This window comes from Schistocerca piceifrons, chromosome 1 (genome assembly GCF_021461385.2).
Source record: "Schistocerca piceifrons isolate TAMUIC-IGC-003096 chromosome 1, iqSchPice1.1, whole genome shotgun sequence".
NCBI classification, from domain to species: Eukaryota; Metazoa; Arthropoda; class Insecta; order Orthoptera; family Acrididae; genus Schistocerca; species Schistocerca piceifrons.
Genome location: NC_060138.1, coordinates 544,878,415 through 544,897,747, shown reverse-complemented (window position 1 = coordinate 544,897,747; position 19,333 = coordinate 544,878,415). Strand labels below are relative to the sequence as shown.

The 19,333-nt window shown below is 38.0% G+C and overlaps 1 protein-coding gene across 4 annotated transcripts in view; it reads left to right on the top strand.

Annotated features, from left to right (window-relative positions):
- Positions 1–19,333, top strand: part of LOC124800021 (cyclin-G-associated kinase) — a 263,298-nt gene that overhangs the window by 33,303 nt on the left and 210,662 nt on the right. For all 4 annotated transcript variants that reach the window (XR_007017105.1, XM_047262964.1, XM_047262963.1 and 1 more), the window contains exon 7: positions 10,421–10,646. Coding sequence is in view for 3 of the 4 variants with exons in the window: in XM_047262964.1 (XP_047118920.1) it covers positions 10,421–10,646 (226 nt within the window). In the remaining variant the exon portion in view is untranslated. The remainder of the gene's footprint in view (positions 1–10,420; positions 10,647–19,333) is intronic.

Genomic DNA, 19,333 nt, shown 5'->3' with positions numbered 1-19,333 from the left:
CTGTCTTTCTAGCCATCGACATCTTTTAAGTGGCGATCCTCCCCCTCTTTGTCCCCATTGCTCTGAACTATGGACGGGGAGACACCTTTTACTTGAGTGCCCCTATTTTACTCCGTTACGCGCCCGTCTACAGCTGTCGCCTGATATATCTTCCATTTTAGCAGATGACACGCGCTCAGCCGATTGCGTTCTCAAGTTTACTAGTGCCAGTGAGATGACGTCAGTCATTTGAAGCTCTTTTTGGGGACAAACAACCCCCCTTGTATAGTGGTTTTTAAAGATTTCCTTCTGTTTTTAGTTTCCCCCAATTTTGTGAGTTTCGCTCTCATTGCTGCTGGTTTTCAGTTTCGTTTTTTTACCTTTTCCTAAGTCACAGACCGGGCACTAGTGACTGTAGCAGTTTTGCGCCCTAAAACCATAACAAAAAACTAACCGAAAAGAATAATACATTGGATAACATAACTGATAATAATTTTTTTTGTTTTTTTTCTGCATTGCAACACATTGTATATTTGCCTTATTTTCACTGCCTTTATGCAGCAGTTTATTCCATTGTGCACTGATTACTGTTGTGATTAGGTACTGTCATTTATCACATAGTCCTGAAACATATGGTTAGGCAAGCATTTCCTTAGTCAATAAATAATTGCAAACCCACATTGGTTGCTATATACCAATTAAAATTACTTGTCAGTTTATGTCTGTCACTTGCCACTATAGCATTGCCACATAGGTTGCCAGCTACTGCTCGGTTATAGGCAACACACAAAACGGCAGGTCTTTTCACCGATGCTGTAATGTGTAATGCAGAGCAATGTTGGAAGCAGTTGCCAAGGGGTATGATGGAAATGCAAATGCCCTGTCGACAGCTGATTTTAGGTGATCTGTGATTGAGCTGTGGCAGACAAAACATTTTGTAGCCCTGAATTCAAATTCGTGTTCTGATCTAATGATGAACTTGTGAAGTGCAATAATTCTGAGACAACAACATTGAGCAATCTGCAAAACTAAAATCATGATTGCTTTACTCATGGCAATCAAAGCTGACTTTTATGAGTAAACTCAAGAGAGAAAAATTTCAGGTTTAGCATTAAAACCAAACTGTAATTTCTCTTTATCATTGATTACCTGAAACTATCCTCACACTGGCTACACAAGCTGTCGTGTTACCAACTGAGGAGCAGTCATAGCTGGCACTTTGATGCAGATTATTGGCAACACAGGTAGATTCCAAACCTAAAAAGAATCATAGGATGAAAAATAAGAACAAATAAGTCAGTATGATTATAAAAAAAGATGCAGCCATGTATTAGAAATTAAAACGTTACATATAAACTAACTAATAGAATAAGAATAAGACTCAAAATTCTTTGATTAGACATAGAATTTTTTTTATTTTATTTTATTTATTTATTTATTTATTTATTTATTTTTTTTTTTAAATGTAGGTTATGATGAGATTTGAACTTGCAACCTTCCACACATCAGCTGTATATGCTAACCATTGCTCTAAGCCATTATCCTGCTGATGATTGTTATATTTATACTCTGTTGTTCCAGTCATAAGAATACAGTGCAGCCTTCTAAAATTTGGTTTCACACAATGCCATGCATACCTTATATAATGTAAACCAGTCTCGATTCAGTAGTGTGTGATTAGTGTTGGGTGTGAAATATGTTCATTTCATTATCATTAGAGAGTGTGTGATTAGTGTTGGGTGTGAAATATGTTCATTTCATTATCATTAGAGTGTGTGTGTGTGTGTGTGTGTGTGTGTGTGTGTGTGTGTGTGTGTGTGTGTGGTTTTTTTTTTTTTTTTGTGGTATCATGTGTGATGAAATACAAAACCCAGTATTCAGGATCCAAACATATCAAGAGAGAAAGCTGGACAAGGAATTGGAAGTGAACCGACAGACTGTTGTGGCAGTTTGGCAGTGGCAAACAATTCAGGCATGACGCTGATTGCACTGATTGGAGGAAACCAGCTCCAACGCATGAAGTGTCAACTATAAAATAATTTTATTGGACTATAGTGTACTATATTTCCATAATCAATCCGATGCCAAATCTGTAATTTTGTTGTTCTAATTTGTGTGCATGTATTTCATACATCTGATATGCACAGCCGGCTTTTTGCATGGCCTAAGTGTTCACATAGCATTTGCCAAAAGCATTGGTCCTTCTGAGAACAGTAAATGGTGATACACTCTCATTTCTGTGAGTATTCTTCATGCTGTTTCACATGTTATTGGTATAACGACTCTTCTGCGTGCTAAATATCTTTGGATAAACTGACAAGGGAGTGTCCAGTCCACCATGTCGAAACCTAACATGAAATTTTTTTCACTGTAAGAATACTCCAAAAGAAATACTGTCAAATTTTTTGCTGCTAAAACTCAATGCAAGTATTTAAAAATTTTTAAAGTTACTTACTTTTGCCACACGAAGAGCTACTTAAAACAGCAATTAGTACAGCCATTCATAGTTAGCTCGTGAATCAGCAAATAAGCAGATGCAGCCATGACAAGAGAATGTAGCGCCACGTAGTGCGAAGTCTTAAGTGTGCACACATGAATTTTAATCACTTAAATCATACAGAAAATTCCACAAATCATTACTTTTTTGAATAACTTGCTGGTCATATTGACAGCTAATTTTTGCAGATGTAATTGTTACATAAGAGACTAGGAAAAACAAAGGCAGTATTTGATGTTACATTACAGACGAATTGCACTAATCGATACTTCATTGTGTTGACATGTCATATTTTATAACTGTTCATGTAGCACAGTTCATAAGAACTGTTACAGTTCTTATGATGCTTTTTCAATAATGTATATTTTACTAGCAATGAAACTGTTCCTTGTTTGTTCCCTGTATTTTTCACAAAAATACAAAATGCCTATTGGATGGCATAAACAAACATTTTCCTTTTGCTAGGCACATCTGATAAAAGAAAAATTGACCATGTGTTCTGAGGACTCGCGCATTGAGGGTTCCGTACAAAACCTAATTATGTATGTGGACAGTTCATCCGTCCTTGCAATCAAGAATTTCAACAATTTTCGCTTGTTATCAACACTGATACTGGTGATGATTCCCATTGATTCCAAGACTTTCAAGAATTTTTTAATTTCAAATTTGCAGTCAGATAACAAATAACAAGAGGAAAATTTTTGTGTAATGTAATTACAGGGTCCCGATTGCATTTTGCACATAGTGTCACTGCTCTGAATGCCAACTTTGCCCACTGTCGCCTTGTGTGAGGGGGCAACTGTGTGAACACTCTTGGTGTGTACACTGTCCTCAGATCTGTCTTGCCTATCCTTCAGTCTGAAAGACTATGTTGAACCCATGCTTTTTCACTGCCTGTTCCTCGCCATCCTAGATGCATTTCCTGGCAAGGAAGTGGTACACATTTACGGCCCTACAGTCAAAGGTCAAACAGGTTTTACCTATAAACATGTAAGATGCAGTGAACTTCATCCCTGCTGAATGGATGCAGTGTATATATTGCATAATTCATGGCCATTGATTGAGCCCTCAGTCATGCCCATTCTTGCACTGTCAAGACATTCTTAATTGATAATGGCTACCTGAGTAGCATTCAGGCCAATGATCAATGCTACCTTCAACATGCATTGGTTGTGACTGTCAAAGATCTTCTTTCTGACCTCCATCAATCGGGATGGATGGTCGTCTTTGTCAGGACCCCAGGTCACATGTCACATTGGGAGCCCATGGAACAAACATGCTGACTGGTTGGCCAAGTTGTCTACCAGGATGCTGACTTTGGATAGGGGAATACTGGACCTTCAGTCAACCCTACACTGTCAATTGTTGGAGGCCCGGTACCATTAAATATATGCCCTCATTTCTCATAACAAACTGTGAACAATAAAGGGGACAATGACCATGTGGCAGTCTTCCCTTCATACTTATCATAGGGATCTACCAGTTTCTGTCGGCTTCCCATTGCTTACACTTTGCTGATCCATGACCGTATGATACAGCATGAGGATCTACCCCACTCTTGATGTGATTCCTGTTTGACTGTGGCCCCCATCATACCAGAGTGCCCAATTTGGCCACCAGACAATGCAAAAACGGCTGATTTGGTTTTATGTTTTACCCGTAATGTTTCTAATTCTGTCTGTTAGGTAGGCAACATTGGCCTCATCAGCCACTTTAGAGATTGGAGGGGGTTTCGTCTGCCTGCTCTGATCCAGGGCACCCATGACTGCTCTTGCTCAGTGGTCCAAGCTAGTCCCTGTCCTTACCATATTTTTAATTGTCCTTATCTTTTTTCCCCTCTGGCATTGGTTTATTGTCACATTGTCGTTGCTCTCGTTCATGAGATTTTATCAACTTGTACACACTGTTAGTTTTCTTGTGCCATTGGAGGTTGAGGTAACAGTAGTCAAATGCCAAGGGTGCGTCTCGTATTGCATGACATGTCCCAGGGCTTCCAGTAGCTTTCTGGGTGGATCAACCCACCCACCTTCACCCTTTTACCCTACTTTCAATTTTACTTGCTTCTTTCTCTTAGTTTTATTGATTCTCAGTCCTAACGGCTTCATCAGGAACTGTCCACTGTGTCCTTCCTCTCTGGGGACTCTTCCCAGTCTTACGCATATAGGATGGAGAGACTGATGACCTCATAGTTTGATTCCTTCAACCCTTTCAATCCAGTCCAATCCACTGTCAAGCATATGGTTGACTTTGTGTAGCAGCAGCCTTTTCAGTAGTTGCAAGGGCAACAGTCTGGATGATTGACTGATCTGGCCTTGTAACAATAACCAAAACGGCCATGCTGTGCTGGTACTGCGAACGGCTGAAAGCAAGGGGAAACTACAGCCGTAATTTTTCCCGAGGGCATGCAGCTTTACTGTATGGTTAAATGGTGATCGCGTCCTCTTGGGTAAAATATTCCGGAGGTAAAACAGTCCCCCATTCGGATCTCCAGGCGGGGACTACTCAAGAGGATGTCGTTATCAGGAGAAAGAAAACTGGCGTTCTATGGCTCGGAGCGTGGAATGTCAGATCCCTTAATCGGGCAGGTAGGTTAGAAAATTTAAAAAGGGAAATGGATAGGCTAAAGTTAGATATAGTGAGAATTAGTGAAGTTCGGTGGCAGGAGGAACAAGACTTCTGGTCAGGTGACTACAGGGTTATAAACACAAAATCAAATAGGGGTAATGCAGAAGTAGGTTTAATAATGAATAGGAAAATAGGAATGCGGGTAAGCTACTACAAACAGCATAGTGAACGCATTATTGTGGCAAAGATAGATACGAAGCCCACACTTACTACAGTAGTACGAGTTTATATGCCAACTAGCTCTGCAGATGACGAAGAAATTGAAGAAGTGTATGATGAAATAAAAGAAATTATTCAGATAGTGAAGGGAGACGAAAATTTAATAGTCATGGGTGACTGGAATTCGAGTGTAGGAAAAGGGAGAGATGAAACGTAGTAGGTGAATATGGATTGGGGCTAAGAAATGAAAGAGGAAGTCGCCTGGTAGAATTTTGCACAGAGCACAACATAATCATAGCCAACACTTGGTTTAAGAAACATGAAAGGAGGTTGTATACATGGAAGCACCATGGAGATACTAAAAGGTATCAGATAGATTATATAATGGTAAGACAGAGATTTAGGAACCAGGTTTTAAATTGTAAGACATTTCCAGGGGCAGATGTGGACTCTGACCACAATCTATTGGTTATGACCTGTAGATTAAAACTGAAGAAACTGCAAAAAGGTGGGAATTTAAGGAGATGGGACCTGGATAAACTGAAAGAACCAGAGGTTGTACAGCGTTTCAGGGAGAGCATAAGGGAACAATTGACAGGAAGGGGGCAAAGAAATACAGTACAAGAAGAATGGGTAGCTTTGAGGGATGAAGTAGTGAAGGCAGCAGAGGATCAAGTAGGTAAAAAGACGAGGGCTAGTAGAAATCCTTGGGTAACAGAAGAAATATTGAATTTAATTGATGAAAGGAGAAAATATAAAAATACAGTAAATGAAGCAGGCAAAAAGGAACACAAACGTCTCAAAAATGAGATCGACAGGAAATGCAAAATGGCTAATCAGGGATTGTTAGAGGACAAATGTAAGGATGTAGAGGCTTATCTCACTAGGGTAAGATAGATACTGCCTACAGGAAAATTAAAGAGAGCTTTGGAGATAAGAGAACGACTTGTGTGAATATCAAGAGCTCAGATGGAAACCCAGTTCTAAGCAAAGAAGGGAAAGCAGAAAGGTGGAAGGAGTATATAGAGGGTCTATACAAGGGCGATGTACTTGAGGACAATATTATGGAAATGGAAGAGGATGTAGATGAAGATGAAATGGGAGATAAGATACTGCATGAAGAGTTTGACAGAGCACTGAAAGACCTGAGTCGAAACAAGGCCCCCGGAGTAGACAACATTCCATTGGAACTACTGACGGCCTTGGGAGAGCCAGTCACGACAAAACTCTACCATCTGATGAGCAAGATGTATGAAACAAGCGAAATACCCTCAGACTTCAAGAAGAATATAATCCAATCCCAAAGAAAGCAGGTGTTGACAGATGTGAAAATTACTGAACTATCAGTTTAATAAGTCAGAGCTGCAAAATACTAACACGAATTCTTTACAGACGAATGGAAAAACTAGTAGAAGTCAACGTCCGGGAAGATCAGTTTGGATTCCGTAGAAACACTGGAACACGTGAGGCAATACTGACCTTACGCCTTATCTTAGAAGAAAGATTAAGGAAACGCAAACCTACGTTTCTAGCATTTGTAGACTTAGAGAAAGCTTTTGACAGTGTTGACTGGAATACTCTCTTTCAAATTCTAAAGGGGGCAGCGGTAAAATACAGCGAGCGAAAGGCTATTTACAATTTGTACAGAAACCAGGTGGCAGTTACAAGAGTCGAGGGGCGTGAAAGGGAAACAGTGGTTGGGAAGGGAGTGAGACAGGATTGTAGGCTCTCCCCGATGTTGTTCAATCTGTATATTGAGCAAGCAGTAAAGGAAACAAAAGAAAAATTCGGAGTAGGTATGAAAATCCATGGAGAAGAAATAAAAACTTTGAGATTCTTCGATGACATTGTAATTCGGTCAGAGACAGCAAAGGACTTGGAAGAGCAGTTGAATGGAATGGACAGTGTCTTGAAAGGAGGATATAAGATGAACATCAACAAAAGCAAAACAAGGATAATGGAATGTAGTCGAATTAAGTCAGGTGATGCTGAGGGAATTAGATGAGGAAATGAGACGCTTAAAGTAGTAACTGAGTTTTGCTATTTGGGGAGCAAAATAACTGATGATGGTCGAAGTAGAGAGGATATAAAATGTAGACTGGCAATGGCAAGGAAAACGTTTCTGAAGAAGAGAAATTTGTTAACATTGAGTATAAATTTAAGCGTCAGGAAGTCATTTCTGAAAGTATTTGTATGGAGTGTAGCCATGTATGGAAGTGAAACATGGACGACAAATAGTTTGGACAAGAAGAGAATAGAAGCTTTTGAAATGTGGTGCTACAGAAGAATGCTGAAGATTAGATGGGTAGATCACATAACTAATGAGGAGGTATTGAATAGGATTGGGGAGAAGAGAAGTTTGTGGCACAACTTGACCAGAAGAAGGGATCGGTTGGTAACATGTTCTGAGGCATCAAGGGATCACCAATTTAGTATTGGAGGGCAGCGTGGAGGGTAAAAATCGTAGAGGGAGACCAAGAGATGAATACACTAAGCAGATTCAGAAGGATGTAGGTTGCAGTAGGTACTAGGAGATGAAGAAGCTTGCACAGGATAGATTAGCATGGAGAGCTGCATCAAACCCGTCTCAGGACTGAAGACCACAACAACAACAACGTGGTTTTGCAGAAGAATTGAATTTTGTTTTTATGGCCTCCGATGTATTATGTTCTTGCTTAGGAGTCAAGGGCTGTGTGGGGGAGGGGGAAATTGACTCTTACTGCTATCATATTCTCATATTGCGCAAAAGTCTTGGTTGTTGACATCTGTACTGTATAAAAAGCTGAGGAAAAAAATTATGATGAGAGAATGGCATTGATGTCATTTAAAATATTTTTAGTTTCTGTTATGTAGATATGTGTTGTGGAATAATGCAGATAAAGTGTCAGTTTGATCTGCAGAATAGCTTTCATTTAATAGATTTATAAAGTAAATATATTGTAAGGCTCTTTCGAACAGATTAATTGTAATACCGTGCCTTCACAAAATTGTTTGTTTTTTATTATTGCCTACAAATAATTGAAGGTTTGTAAGAAGTAAATGACTTGCTCATAAATATAAATTCTGCATCAGTTCTGTTTGCAGATGATACTTCTGTTTTAATTGAGGATGACAATGCAGAAAAAATTCTGGGCTCCATCATAAGCACACTGGATACCTTAGAAAACTGGTTCCATTTAAATGGGTTGAAACTGAACATTGCAAAAACCCATATGGTACATTTCAAAATAAAATATTCAAAATGTGTGCAACTTGAAATACAACATAAAAATCAACCTATGAAAGACGTTGATACAGTCAAATTCCTGGGTCTAAATGTGGACAAGAACTTAGGTGGAATACACATATTGACTTCCTATCAAATAAACTAAGCAGTTTTGCATTTGCAATGCAAATACTAGCAAATTCCACTGACTTGAGTACACAAAAAATTTCTTATCATAATTATTTGGAATCTGTCACTAGATATGGGATAATTTTCTGTGGAAGTTCAAGTAGTGTATCTCAAATACTGAAACTGCAAAAGAAAATTATCTGATACATGTGAATCCTAACTGTTTCCTCAATATACATTTATGAAATTATAATCTTCCTACACAGCAGAAAAAAAAAATATTTGAGGAGAATCATTTTAACCATACATATAACACAAGAAATAAAATAATTTTATTCTGCCCATGCACCAGTTGAAATTATATCCACAAACTCCACAGTATACAATGACGACAATTTATAACAAGTTAATGGGCAAAAACATATTTAGTATGAAGTTAGAAATTTTAAAAACGTGGCTACAGCAGATTCTGTAGGAGAAATGCTACTATTCAATAGAAGAATTCATAGAGGATGAAATGATCATTTGAACAAGGGGTAATTAAGTGTTAGATTGTATTGTCTGTATGTATACCAAAATTGTATTATTATTATTATTTATTATGCTGTGTGTTGACATCAGCTGTTCTTTGTTTATGGTGAAATTTTACTTCAATTTGACTAGTCTCCTGCACCTGAATCAAATTATTTAGATTATGCACATTATGAGACAAATAAACAACAATTCATAATATGCTTTTGCTTTTTCAATGCATAGGAAATAAGGGGCTGAAATAAAATGATTGTATGTCTTGTGGAAATTATCCTTAAAAATAATCCCAAATCTGTGATAACTGGTGAAAATGGCATGAGAGTTCACATCCTGGATTAAGCATATGTGAAGCAACTGGCACCATAAGCATGCCAGAAGACAGAGGACTTTACATTTTACATGAAGAATTAGTTATAATGTCAGTGATGCATGTATTGAATGATGTCTAAAAACATACAAAAACAAATTTCGCAATGGTTTTTAACCATTTAAAACGAAATCAAACAGATTTTATGCAATGATTTGTTACTTGGACGAGACATGAGTCCACTACTTGTTGCCAGAAATTGAACGGCAATCAAAGCAGTAGGTGGAATTCAGTTGCACCTACCACGTAGGATGTGGTCTGTGTTTCCTAGGGTATGAAAGGGAAGCATCTTATTTATTACCTTGCAAAAGTGTAACAAAATTTTTGGTGAATACAACCAAAATTTTGGGTCACCTGGATGAAAAAGTGAGAGATTGCCTTGATTGCAAATGAAAAAATCAGGGCCATAGAGAAAGTCAACAAAAGTGCTTTGACAGTATGAAATTTGATGGATTTAAATATGAGTTCTCTGAAAATTAATCCTTTCCCCACACTTAAAGAAGTAAAACAATTTCATTTTACTGAAGTTATGGTAGCTGTGAATGAATATTTGGTAGAACTTTCTGAATCACTTTTTTGGAATTTGGAAAATTTTGAATATTGATTAAAAAAGAAAGTGTTATGTCAAAGCATAGTTTTTAGTTAAATACACAGTATTTTGTTGCCAGACTGAAAAATTTTCATCTTGCCCTTGTATTTGTAAGGCAAGAAAATATAGATTTTGTAGAAATTCCTTGCAATTTACCCACCATTGATGACTTGAAGGTGTCATTTCATTAAAAATTAGATGCTTTTGTTTCCTTGCTGAGCTGGCCAGTCAGTTAATTGTTGAACTATTATATTTATGGGTATAAATTTTGTGTGTTTGCTGCTTATCTTTGATTGTTTATTTAATTTTAATTAATATTAAATTATTTCCTTTCTGCAGATGGCCCGTTATACAACACCCATGTACAGGTCTCCAGAGATGGTAGACACTTGGAACAACTATCCTATTACACAGGCATCAGATGTCTGGGCACTAGGATGTATTTTGTACACCTTATGTTATATGAGACACCCATTTGAAGATTCAGCCAAACTGCGCATAATAAATGGCAATTATACAATTCCAAGTAGTGATGCAAAATATTCATGTTTCCATGAAATAATTAGTAAGTATGACTTTACAAGTCAAACATCAAATGAAGTCTGTAGTCAGTAGAGTATTGCAGATTAAAAATATTTTCCGTATTGCTGCTTTCATTCTTCAAAGCTTGTAGTATTAGAATTGAAAGTTTGTATAACTTTACAAAGTGTGTAATCCTAATAAACTGCTCACCTTTGATGTAAACAGTAAGAAGTTCTGGTTGGTATAAATATCTGTGAAAGAAAAAGACAATCCACTCTGACTTCAGACAGAGTTGAAAGCTGTAACTAATGAGAACTAAACATAGATGTTAGATATAACACAGCAGACAAACATATAGAGGATTTTGCAGTTTTCCATGGGGTGGCGAAATGGAGGTAGATGGAGGAGTGGGATTTAAATATATTTCCATATTTTTTTCACTGGAATCTATTGTACAAAGAGTAATTAGCATCAAATACAAAACCATTTTTCTTCTTACTAAATAACAGAGTACAATAGAAAGTACTTAGCTAAACTTAATATGAGTCTGAACCTGGTTCATGCATCAATAAAATAATGTATGTAGGCACTTACTGTGGGGGGGGAATCAGCAAAAACAGTGTGATTTGACATAGATCTTGATGAAATTCTTGAAATCTGTCTCTTCACTATGCGTGCCAGTAAATAATACTGTGTCAGAAGGAAGATAGGTGTTAACACTCATTGCAGTGATGACACTGAAGTAGTTCAGACTGAACAAGGATAGGGAAAGAAATTGGCCACAGATGTTATATCAGTAGTTTTGTGATGATGAATGAATAAATGAATGAATGATGCTAGCAGTTTATAAATGTCTGTGTATATAGTGGTATACAGACATATGTAAAGAAATGTATGCAGTGCCAGTGTGTAGGTACACACTGAATGTGTTTATTTTGCTCTTTGTCAAATCTGAAAGCATGCATTATATTGTGTAATTATATGTAATAAATGCATGGATTCATTGCATTCGTACAGAAGTAAAGTTTTGAGGGGTAACTGTGACTCTCCAAGTACTAGATATGAGATTTTTCCACCAGAGCAACACAGACCAACCTTTTCTTCCTTCCATTGCAGTACATTATAGTACCTACGTGTTTTGATCCATCCCCCTAACATGGCTAATTTATGATTAACATAGTGAGTTAATAGATCAAAAATGCAGCCTCATCAAAAGCCTCCCATGTTCCACTTTTAAGGGATGATATCTCACTTTTGTACAGTCCTTAAATGATGCTGTAATTGTGAGTCTTCAAGAGTCTCAGAAGCTTAAGAACTGCATGACGCTTAATGTCTAAAATGCAACGAGCTTGTCACTGTTCTTCTGTCTCTGTAGCTCATAAGACCACCTGATCATTCTGCACCAAAGTTCTGACACACCTGAGATTAGTCTGAGGTTTAGTGGCCTTGAGCAACTTTCGCAGCTTGAGCTCTCTTAGAACCATGTGCAAAATCAGTCTTTATGTTTGCGAGGCTTATCATAGGCTAACGTTTTTAAGTAGGGTTCTCGGGCTTACCGTCGGATTTTATTGCTATATCTCTCCTCAGAATCTCCAGTTTTGACAAGTGATATTGGAATTCAGTATCGTAAATAGCGCATGCAACAACATTGGATTTCCACTGTCACGGAATGATCTATAAACACTAAGTCACCGACCATCATCCAGTGTTGTATGCATCCCACTCTTGTACACCATATTTAAAAGTGTTGACAATGCTCAAAAAGATAAAACTTCCTAAAGTAGCCTGTGATTTTCCTCAGGGATCAAACTATTTCCATATCAAAATTCAGTTCAAAATCGGTTCATCTGGTATTGTCATGAAGACGTAACAGTTACTTTCGCATTTAGTAGTACTGCTATTAGTATGAAAGTATGGATTAAACACAATGAGAATTGAATAAGCATTGTATTGATAACAATGTTGAATTATATTACATAGATCAAACCAACCAATAAAAGCATTTTCACACACACATATCTAAAAAGTTTTGCATCACCTCAGTTCTGAGAGTTCCAGAATCTGTACAGGAAATTGGAGTAGAGATCAACATAAACATCATTTCTGCCCTTTTTATTGTTCATCAAAACCACACATTACATGTTGTACCACCATACAGCAAGACCTTCAGAGGTGGGGGTCCAGATTGCGGTACCTCTAATACCCAGTAGCACATCCTGTTGTATGCCGGTATTCATCATGGCATACTATCCACAAGTTCATCAAGGCACTGTTGGCCCAGATTGTTCCACTCCTCAATGGCAATTCGACATAGATCCCTCAGAGTGGTTGGTGGGTCACATTGTCCATAAACAGCCTTTTTCAATCTATCCCAGGCATGTTCGATAAGGTGTCTAAGGCGTTCAGCCTGACAGGGTTGCCTCCAAACACATCTCTGATGATTGGTTGAAGGCATATGCAACACTCATCAGTGAAGAGAACATGATGCCAATCCTGTGCAGTCCATTCAGCATGTTGTTGGGTCCATCTGTACTGCACTGCATGGTGGCATGGTTGCAAAGATGGACCTCACCATGGACGTCAGGAGTGAAGTGGCACATCATGCAGCCATAACAAGATGTCCTGTGGTTGCACAAAAAGCGTTATTCAACATGGTGGTGTTGCTGTCAGGACTCCCCCGAGCAGGGTGTGCATAACCCGGGACAATGGGGAGATCTGGGAAAAACCTGGGAACTTTTTGTATCCGGTAGAAAACTGGGAAAAACCTGGGAATTTTTTCATTGTTTTAGTTTGCAGTTAAATTTTCATAATTTTGGCTGGTAAGAACCGATACTCTAACAAAGGATATTACTTTATGCCGCTACTGCAGAATAGTACTGCAGCAATAACACATGAACGAGAGAAAGCAACGAAAATAAAACTTCAGTTGCAAAGGAAATGCGATACATACAACAACAAAACACAGTGCTCATACAAGCGTCTGCCAACAGCAAAATGTGTCAAAGGCTTTAGGAGGACTATGCAATGCTTCATAACAATAAATTGCCTTTGGTGAGTGTGACGTCACAACTCTTCACATTGAGGCCCACAAGAAAGACAGGCCACAGCGCGTACATCACGAAGGTAGGCATAAGTGCTCTTGCCCTTGCTCACTCAGCTCAGCAGACACCGCGTTTTAACACCATTAACTCGTAACTAGCTGTAAACGAGAATGGCATCTTCTACTGGAATCTGCTATTATGAAGTCTTACTGTTTATTAGACCTCGAACGATCATCCATAGACCTAGTAATAATTTGTTATGGCTGTACTGTGGTACAACAAAATTAAAATTGTGCCATTATGATTATCGGTTGCATGAGGCACCATATCAAGATGTAATTCTCATTAGTGTGTAAACACCTAACCTTGATTTAACAGGTTTAGAAATGCATTTTGTCTGCTGAGCTGAGCAAGCGAGCACGCGAACTCGGGCCTATCCTCATGACGTACGCGCTGTGACCCGTATTTCTCATGGGCCTCATGTTTACATTAAATTCGTTTTAGCAGTTGCGAGTAGGCTCATTGGCATACACAGTTGAGTCGTGCATGAGTAGTACCTTTTCCCGCTTCTGGCTACAGAAGTGTGGCTGTTAGCTGTATAGGCAGTGGCAGTAAATTCATGTTCTTGAGGGGGGAAAAACCATGTTTCACAAAGTGCCTAGCCTCCAGTGCACGTTGGTCTATCAATTATTCGTATAATTTTGAAACGCATCTCTCTTGATTTTTTAACTTTTTTTAACACATTCTAAGTTGATTTCTGAAATAATCATAAGTTGATTTTTCAATACGTGCGTAGTGTACGTGATGTGTCTGCCAGAGGAATCCCGGTCGCATCTAGAAATAAACTTTCCTGTTGACAAAACAGGATGGAGCTATAAGAGCTGAGCGGAATAAAGCCAAACGTGTGAATGCCAATTGGTGTTTGTTAAGTGGTTGACTGCGTTTTCGAATGATGAGCTTTGTTATAATTACTAGCGAAATCCATAGATTCAGACTGCCAGAGTGGAAATAAATGACAAACAGGAATAACAGATAAGAAAAATTTCATATTATCTTCATGGTGTACCCAAGAAAATGAAATTTTGATAGAAATGTTTTGGCTAGATCACTACACTAGTAAGGGCCAGTTGTACAGTCCCCGGCTAGCATTGCACGAACACCTAATAATGCCTAACAGGAGAATAAATGCAGGATAACTAAATTGATGGTTGTGGTAGGGTTAGTGAAGTTACTCAGAGAGTGAGTCTTGACAATGGCAGGAATAATTACAGAATTAGTGATGACAAGATTATTTGTTAGAATGAGGACGGAGAAGAACACACAAGTTACAAATGAATATGAAGATTCCAAATTTATACAAACATTTGGTACTACTACTTTTCGATCTCATGCTTGAGAAGCTGGAGCGTATGAATGAAATGTGAAACTTTTTCCTAACATAAAGCTTTTTGCTTTTAGCAGGCCTAATAGGCATTTGATATTGGTATTCTGTTGTGCTATAAAAATGACCATTTGTGCCAAAACAGTCTCGTTTGTTTGGTGTGTGTTACAATTGCTGCAATATTAGACAGGTCTTTTTCATTTCATAGGCAATAAAGAGTGCAGATTTTCTGAAAAGCTCTTTTTCTCCGGTTACAAATAACCCCATCCAATTTTAATTCCGAGGTCTTTTTTTAAATAGAGCGGCAGGATGTCAATCTGGACAACTGGGAGCAGGAGAGTCACCACAGGACAGTTTTAATTTCCACTGTCATAAATATAGTTTGATGGCATCCATTACAAAATGTACATGTTTGAATTCCACAGAGTGAAATACAGTGATGTGCGATAGAAGAATGCCGTGTGAAGAGGCGTGGCACTGCACTTCGGCACTCTGGAAACCAAATAACATGTCTTACATTTCCTCGAACATATATGTTTTATGTATCAGACTGTTCAGAAAGATGTGCACTAAAAAATGAATATTTTTTGAAAAGTCAATTTTTTAAATTTTTGGTGTCCTATCTCAAATGCTTGGTGTGGGGGGGGGGGGGGGGGGTGTTGGAAATATTGTAGATCCGAGGCAGATGCGCAGTCAGAGTCGTTGTAGTGGGGAGGTGGGTAGTCTCCCCGTCACTCCTGTTTACATTTAGTGATTTTGCTGTTTCCTCTTCATTTACTGTTCTCATATCAAATGAAAACAAAAAGGATTTCAGTGTCTAGGAGCTATCAAGAGAATTAAAATACATTCACGTAATTACAGAGGTCTAAAATGTTATTAGTTTCAGATCTTTCTTTACTTCCACCTTTCTGACAGTCAAGCATTAACTGCCTTGCAGAACAATGAAGTTATTGTTGTCGGTCTGCTAAAGAAATTTGGCTTTCATTAATCTTTTCCACTGAGTCAGTCAATTTATTTGAAAGTGTTTAATTCTACACTATTGGCTAGTTTCAACTGTTCACTGCATTTCAAGTGCCTGTTTTCATCTTCTAGCACATGTCGCATTATGCCATAATAAAGAACCAAACATGAGATAATACAGTACTGGTGCTCCAAAAATATGTACGTCCCGAAAACCAAACCAAAGCTTAATGTCAGGTTGAGGCCTACTTCAGTGGGAATCTGGAGATGCCAATGTGCGCTATAAGCCAAATTATGCATTTTAGTATGGTTCATAAAATTCTGATGCTCTTGCAGTATCCTCTGATGTCTTGTTTCTTTTTCTTCTTCTTCTTCTTCGCGGATGGATCACTTAGGACCACGTGTAATCAGCATTTGTTGGCCTTCCTTTTCGCCCAGTATTCCTTCATAAACAACGAATGGGCTAGCTTTCGTTGCGTAGACCATGTATGTCGGTTAGTTTTTCTCTCTTCTTCCTCAAAACCCCGTGTGTTTGTGATTTTTCTGATTTCATTTCTATCATGTAGATTTGGAGACCCTAATTCTCTCAGGTCTTTTTCTGTCTGTTTGTACCAGTTCGGTCTTGTAGTTTTATTCTTTAAAAATGTATGGATTTTGTGCGTTAATCTGTTTGAGTCCATTCTTTCTAAGTGCCCCATGAATTGGATTCTTCTCATGCGTATTGTGTTTGTTATTTTGGAGATATTTTTATATATTTCTGCATTGGGTTTTGGATAATGTATCCCATCTTTAGTTCTTGGTCCTAGGATTTTCCTCATTATCTTACGTTCTTTCACTTCTAATTCCTCTTTTAGTGTTCTGTGTTGAAGGTTTAGTGTCTCAGATGCGTAGAGAGCTTCGGGTCTAATTGCTGTTGTGTAGTGTCGTATTTTGCAGTTCCACGAGAGACTCTTTTTGTTGTAAATGTTTTTTGTTAACTGAAACGCCGTCTCCATTTTCTGGACTCTTGATCTGACAGATTTCTTTTCATTACAATTTTCTGCAATCCATTCACCTAAATATTTAAATTCTTTTACTCGAGAGATGTAGTTATTACCAATTTTGAGATCAGAAGGTGCATCTTCGACGTCAGTCATAAATTTTGTTTTTTCAAATGTAATTTGTAATCCTATTTTATCTGCCTGTTCTTGTAATAATTCTAGCTGTTTCTGTGCATCGGTAATGTCTTATGCGATCAGTGCCATGTCATCAGCAAATGCTAAACAGTGTAATTCTATGCCCTTATGTCTTGGTCCCAGTCTGTGTGCTGGTGCACCTGCTTTTTTCCAAGAGCGCAATTGAGGAGCACTGGGGACAGTACATCCCCTTGTCGTACTCCTGTGTCTATTTCAAATTCTGTGCTCAATTCTCCCATAAATTTTACTTTGGATTTGGTCTCTGTGAGTGTTTCTTTTATGGTGTTTGTTGTCTTTTGATCTAGTCCAAATTCTGCTAATACTTCAAAAAGGGATTCTCGGTCTATACTGTAATATGCTTTTTTAAAGTCGACAAACGTGATGACATAACTTTTGTTTGAAGTACTATGTAAATATTTCATTGAGTTTTTCAAGTTAAGGATTTGTTCTACGCAAGATCGACCTTTTCTGAACCCACCTTGGTATTCGCCTAGTTTTGAATCCAGCTGAGGTTCTGCGTGGTTTAGTAGGGCTTTAGACAGAATTTTGTATGTTATTGACAGTAAAGAGATTCCCCGATAGTTGTTGCCGTCTGTTTTACTTCCTTTTTTGTACAGAGGATGTATGATTGCAGTCTTCCAATCTGTGGGGATTTTTTCAGTTTTCCAGATTTCATGTATAATTTCTTTGAGTTTTGCAATAAGATTTTCTCCTGCATTTTTCCATAATTCTGCGATGATTTGGTCTTCCCCTGATGCTTTGTTATTTTTCAGTGACTGAATTATCTCTTTAATCTCTTATAAACTTGGTGGCTTTGAGTCTGGGTTTCGTTGTATACGATGGAACTCAAATTTTTCTGCAGGCTTTTCACAATTCAGTAATTTAGAAAAGTATTTTGCAAGAATTTCACAGTTTTCGGTGTTGGTATGAGCAATTTCCCCATGGTCATTTTTGAACTGGAGTGATGGAGGAGTACTTCGTTAATTTTTGTTTGAATACTCTGTAGAAATTTCGGGAATTGTTTTTCTTGAAATCATTTTCTATGTCTCGCAATTTTTTGTCTTCGTGTTGTTTACGGACTGTTCGTATTGCTTTTGTGACTGTTTTCCTGGTATCTTTGAGATCTTCCAGGGTCTTTTGATTTTTGTTGCACAACCAATTTTGCCATGACTGTTGTCTGAGATTTATCAGTTGGTCACACTCATCTGTACACCATGGGTGTTTACGTGTTCTTGTTTGCGGTGCTACAGTTTCAGCTGCATTTAAAAGTCCTGCTTGCAGTTGTTGCCAATTTTGTGGTTTTAAATTTTGTGTTTCTTTTGTAAATTGTTCATTGCCATTTATCTTTTGTACATCATATTTACGGTGTGGAGATTTCTTAGTGAATTTTCTTTTTTCTGGAATGACATCTAGGGAGAATTTTGTTGGGTAATGGTCAGAATCTAGGTCTAGTCCATTAAGGACTTTAAGTTTCATGATTTCTGCTGTATTTATGCGGGAGATCATTACATGATCCAACTGATATTCACCTAGTAATGGATTAGGTGAGATCCAAGTTTTCGTTTTCGAGGCTCTTTTCTTGAAAAATGTTGATTTGAAAAATAGGTCATGGTTTTTGCAGATTTCAATGAGTCACATGCCATTCCGGTTGGTCTGTGTATGCCCTGACGATTTACCTACCCAATATCGATATTTCTTTTCTTTACCGATTTGTGCATTGAAATCGCCCATAAGGATTTTGACATGGTTATTTCTTTTATGATATAATGCAAGATCTTTCAGGGTTTTACACGTACGAACATACAGTCTTCCTGCGTTATCGTAGCTGCGCACGTGCGGTGATGTCTGTTATCTGGCGCTGTCTGGCAACTGCTGAAACGAACCTATTTCTAGCAAGTTGCGGGAAAATATTGCAAATGGTGGTTTGAAAAGCGTTAAGCATAGTTTACAAGACGACATTGGGTTGCGCCACTTGTTGCGTGGAATGAGTTGCACGCAAATGGTTTCATATATGACTATAGATATGGCAACACAAGTATACACTTCATTTTCATTGTTTTGTGGGTTCCTGAGTCGTGCCTGAAATTAAAGTTTTAACAGTTGCACATTGCATGAGTTGTGATGGAGTTAAAGCTTGTTGCATGGAATTGCTGCATAAGAAAAAATAAAATAC